Genomic DNA, 5,215 nt, shown 5'->3' with positions numbered 1-5,215 from the left:
GGATGACAGGTGGTGGCAGGGATTCCAGTGGGGCCTGTGTACACAGTCGCTCCCTAGGGGAGTGTGCACCCCCATGGGCTAGTTAGTTGTCACCCTGGCAGAAGTAAAGTTTGCAGCATCACCAAGTGGGACATTTGCCAGAGGTACATACCAAAGCACTTGTAAAGTTGAGGTTGCTGGTCAAGTTCCAAGGGCCTCTTTTTAAGTAAGACTGGATAGAGGGAGGGCAGCCAAGGGCAGCCCAAGGCCACCTCATTGTCACTCCAAGGTTTGACCCACAGAGACAACAGATTCAAGAGCGCATCTAATGTAAGGTCCTTGATTCATGCTCTTTATTGGCTAGGAACGTTGGGCTCTTTCTTGCAGGAAGAAGGGTGATCGGGTCAAGGAAGCCATAAGAACTTGGAGAACCCATCTGGTATGTGGCTGGTATGTAGGGAGCCATCTTATCCTTCTGGCTATCCCTCCCAGGCCAGATTTGCCACAGTTCTCTTTTCTTCTTCTACCCCCTTGACTAAAGAATCTGAAAGTCTTCTAGGTACACTGGGTAGAGGATGGGGAAGGGACAGTAGCCTGGGTGGGAAGCCATGTCTCTGCCTGCACTTGCAGAGCCCTGGTCCTACCTTCTGGAATAAATGAGCAATGGCCTTGAGACCCAGAGCCCAAAAGGAGCAGAACAGATATGAGAATGAGAGATGGGGTCGGTAGGGACACATCTTCCCTCTCTGAGCCTCTTTTGTTCCCACCTGGTCCTGGTTCCCCCACACTGGAGGGTCACACTGATAGGTCATCTGACCTGGCCTTGCTGCTGGCCTTGCTGAGACGGCGCTTGTCGCTCTGGTAACCATGGGGGATGCGGTGGCCTGGAGAGGCTCCATTGGGTACCTCAGGCTTCTGGGCATAACGGATGTGAATGAAACCCTCCCCGGGAATCTGCTCCTGGCCTTGCACTTGCTCAGTGGCCAGGTTGTCTGTGTTCTGCTGGGAAGCCATCTTGTTACTGAAGGGATTGAAGAATTTCCCCCCAGGGCCATTCTCCAGGCACTGATTGAAGTCAGGGGGTGGTGTGCAGTTCTGGACTATGCCGGCAATCGGACCAGGAAGCTGACACTCAGCCGTGCCCTGCCGAGATTTGGCAAAGCGCTGCCTGATCTTCTTCCAGCCCAGGTGGTAGAGCTCAGCCAGGCTGAGGAAGAGGGACAGTGCGGCCACCGCCAGCATAAAGACGATGAAGACATTCTTCTCCGTGGGCCGGGAGACATAACAGTTGACAGGGTGGGGGCAGGGGCTCCTGCGGCAGACGTGCAGGGTGTCCAGGAAGATCCCGTAGAGGAGGTACTGGCCCACAATGAAGGCCACCTCCATGGTAGTGCGGATCAGGATGCTGCAGACATAGGTGTTGAGCAGAGTGCCCTGGAGGACAATCCTTCCATTCGCTTCTTCCCAGCAGGACAGCTCTGCCTTCTCGGCCACGGGGTACTCGTAAGAGCCAGCACCCCGGACCTCTTTGGCCCTCTCGGCCTCCCGCAGCTTCCGCTTCTCCTGCATGCGCACGGTGTGCATGGCGTGGCCCATGTACACGAGTGACGGCGTGGACACGAAGATGGTCTGCAGCACCCAGTAGCGGATGTGCGAGATGGGGAAGGCTTGGTCGTAGCAGACGTTCTCGCAGCCGGGCTGCTGGGTGTCACACTGGAAGTCCGCCTGCTCGTCCCCCCAGGATGACTCGGCCGCCGTGCCCAGCACCAGCATGCGGAATATGAAGAGGACGGTGAGCCAGACCTTGCCGATCACCGTGGAGTGCTTGTGTACCTCCTCCAGGAACTCTCCCAGGAAGCTCCAGTCACCCATTCCGGCTCAGTGGGGGACAGCCACCAGGACTTCTGCAAATGGGGCAGAGAAAAAGAGAGGGAGACTTGCAGAGTCTCGAGGGTGCAGTCATGCTCTGGGATGCCACCGGTCCGTGCCAATGTGTTCTTTAAAAAAGGACAACTCAGGAGTCAAATTCACCTGAAAAGCTCTCTCTCTCTCTCTCTCTCTCTCTCTCTTTTTTTTTTCCAGGCCGGCAAAAGATAAAAGGAAAGAGAAGATTAAAAATGGTTGTGTTAGCAAGATTCAAGTGTGATTCCCGCACTTGAATGGATCTGGAAATCGACTGAAGAGTGTGTTACGGTGTGGATTTTGTGCTATTACCTCGAGGGAGTCTACTTCAAGAGGTCTGGGGTGGCCCCTGGGATCAGGATTTGCCCCAAGCAGCCCAGGTTGTTCTGAGGCTGGCTGTCCAAGGGCCATGCCTGGAGAAATGCTGGTGAAGCGGAAAACACACAGGACTGGTCTCTGCCATCACGAGGCTGGCCATCTGCCTCACTGAGTCTGCTTCCTTGTCTGTAAAATGGGGATAGACTATAGCTATCTCAGTGTCCTGAGGGTTAAATGAGTTGAGGTATATGACATGTTGGGAATCATAACTCAAATGTTCCATAGGTTTGAAACGGCTCTGGGGTGAAAAAGAATTATTCTGGCTCCAGAAGGCAGAACTGGGCGAAGGGGAAGGAGTAGGTGAGGGGGCGGCAAGTCTGGCCTCTTAGGACGCATTCTCTTGTCTTCAGACATGGCCCAGCTGTCTTGGGAGGTGGCGAACAAAAACATGTTGGGTCACACCAGCGAAAAGCACTGCAGATGAGCGCTCGGGTTCGTGCCCACCTGCTATGCCTCAGTGTGGTGCGGCCACTGCAACCATACAGCTCGGCCTATCCTCCCGCGTTCAGAAGGCACCCATGCCCAGACCTGCTCCTCCTCAAATCCAGAATAAATGCCCCAAACAAAACCTTCTCTTGTCAGGCCCTTGCCTGCTTCCTCAGCCTCATTTCCTGTCTGTCCCCATGAGTGCCTTTGGTTCCATAACCTAGAAGATTCCCAGATGCCCTCTTCCCAGCCACATGCCCCCTCACCCCTAGCTGAATCCTATTAACCCTTTAGAACTTTAACCCAGTCAGGGCTCCCTCCAAGCTCCCTGATCCTTCAAGCTGAGGCTCTTCGGCTCCTGTGGTGGCTCTGAGGACACTCAGTTCCCTCCTAGCACTTGCCATCTTGTTTTGTGGTCCTCTGCCTGTCTGCGTTCTTCCAGTAGGGGCTCCTTGAGAACAGAGATTGCCTTTTCCTCTGTATCATCATCACCTGGCCCAGAGCCTAGCCCGGAGTGGATGCTTAGTAAATCTTAGTTGAGTGAATGAAGGAGGGGTGGCAAGCTCTGGTGTTCCCTACCCAGGAGCAAACCAATTCTCTATTCCTTGGCCGCATCCCTGTAGCAGGGTAAAAAGGCCAGATTTCACTTCTCAGTCTCCACTGCAGTGAGATCTGGCCAGCCAGGTATGGGGACAGTCTAATGTAGAGGGAGTGCTCTAGAAACTGTTTTTCCATTCCCCAGTAAATGGAGGGAACCTCGCTGGAGGTCTCGCCCACACCCACTACCTCCTGTGTGGACAGGCCTGTGTGAGTCAAGATGTCTGAAACTGTCCAAAGATTCTCAGAAATGCCAACCAATATCCTGAGGCCTCTGAATCAACCCTTGAATCTCCTACCTCCAGAATTCTTACTTGATGAGTAATAAATGTCCTTATGGCTGAAGCCTCTAAACAATCCTAATCAACAGAGTGATAAAATATTATAATGAAAAAAAAAAAAAAGGAGGGAACCGAACATAAATATTCCCTTCTTGGAAGGACAGAACCTCAGAATCTACTGGCATCTTAGAGATTGTCAAGTTCAAACCTTGACCTTCACATCTTTACTGCCGATGTGCCCCTGGTTCCTATCTGAACATTCTTTATGCATACGAGGGAGGACAGGGTGGGGTGCCATATTTCATGATGCAGGCTCCCTGGACTCCTGAGTTGGGATCTCCTTGACAGAGACCAGCCTCCTGGCCCTGTCTTCTGCCAGGCCTCTGCTGCCCACCCCTGAGAGTCCGCACATGAGTGTAAAGGGCTTTATCTCTGTTCCCCTCCATATCAAAGACCCATCCAGGTCTTGAGGCCTTTCCTCTGGCTTGCGATCAGACATCTGCCCTTTCCCTTAGGTGGTGAAGGGTCCCCCCCTCCCTTAGCCTCCAAATGTGGAAAATTGTGGAGCGTTTGCTCAAAAGGAAAATGGCTGATTAGATAAGAGTTTGAATGATCTGTCATCTCTTCTAGGCACGTGCCTAGTGTTCAGCACCTTCAGGGTCATCCACACACGTGCAGGGACCAGGATGTGCTGAGTGTCTGAGAGAGGGGAGGGAGAGAAAGTGGGGCAGGTGGGGGAGACATAGGAAAGGAGAGAAGGGGAGAGGAGGAGCAAAAAGAGGGAAAGGACCAGAGGGAGTTGGGAATGGAAAAGGAAAGACCGCGTAGTGGTTAAGAGAAGGCAGTTTGGGGGTTAGTTAAGTGGAGTTCAAATCCCTAAATACCACTGAGCTTGGAGAAGCTACTGGATCTGTATCTCAATTTCCCATCTGTAAAATGAGGATACTGTTATTTATCTCATAGAGTGTTATGAGGCGATGTATAAAAAGCACTTAGCACAGTCCTTCCCATATAAAAACTAAAGAATAAAAGGCAGACTTTACTAGCAAGGGAAACGGTAAGAAAGAACAAGAATGGAGAAGGAGGGGGAAGGAGAAGAAAGAAGAGATTTGCATTACAAAGAACAGATGGAAGAGCAGAAGGGGAGAAAGTGAAAGGGAAACAGAAATGGAAATAAGAAAGACACAAAAGGAAAACTAGAAACAAATGTCATATCCTTCCAAAATTTGGGGCAAGTTTTCCAAACTGCCCTCAGTCCCTGAAGACTTTCCCCTTGATCTTTTGTGTCGCTCATTCCTTGCATGTCCCCCAGGAGATCTAAAAATAGTCCCGGGCGAAGAATGTGACGCTTTGGTCTGGTCTGCCAAGAGGCTTGACTGCTGCCCCCCTCACTTGCGGTGCAAGGGATCCCACCTGGAAGAAAGAAAGCGCGGTGGAATAGGAGAAAGCCGGTTACATCAGGTAGGCTCCCTCATGGGGAGGGAACAACAGAAACTAGCTGACGAGGTGGAGGGGTGACGCAGACTCCATGTGCCCTGGAGGCCGCAAACAGGTGACGGGACTGTGCATCTGCGACTTCCTGGATGACTTAGGCGAGGTCAGAGAAACTTAAAGCTGCTACCATGTACCAGTTGCTCAGTTTATAATATGAG

General features: G+C 52.0%; 1 protein-coding gene across 1 annotated transcript; it reads right to left on the bottom strand.

Annotated features, from left to right (window-relative positions):
• Positions 1 to 774: 774 nt before the first annotated feature.
• GJA5 (gap junction protein alpha 5) lies at positions 775 to 1,851 on the bottom strand. Its single transcript, XM_047082229.1, has one exon. It carries the CDS (start codon positions 1,849 to 1,851, stop codon positions 775 to 777), a length of 1,077 nt encoding a protein of 358 aa, XP_046938185.1.
• Positions 1,852 to 5,215: the final 3,364 nt, after the last annotated feature.

Source organism: Lynx rufus, unplaced genomic scaffold, assembly GCF_022079265.1.
Source record: "Lynx rufus isolate CCGP_SWC_20201006 ecotype Redwood Valley unplaced genomic scaffold, mLynRuf1.p SCAF_2, whole genome shotgun sequence".
NCBI classification, from domain to species: Eukaryota; Metazoa; Chordata; class Mammalia; order Carnivora; family Felidae; genus Lynx; species Lynx rufus.
Note: the sequence above shows the minus strand (reverse complement) of the source record. Positions and strands in the feature narration are given on the sequence as shown.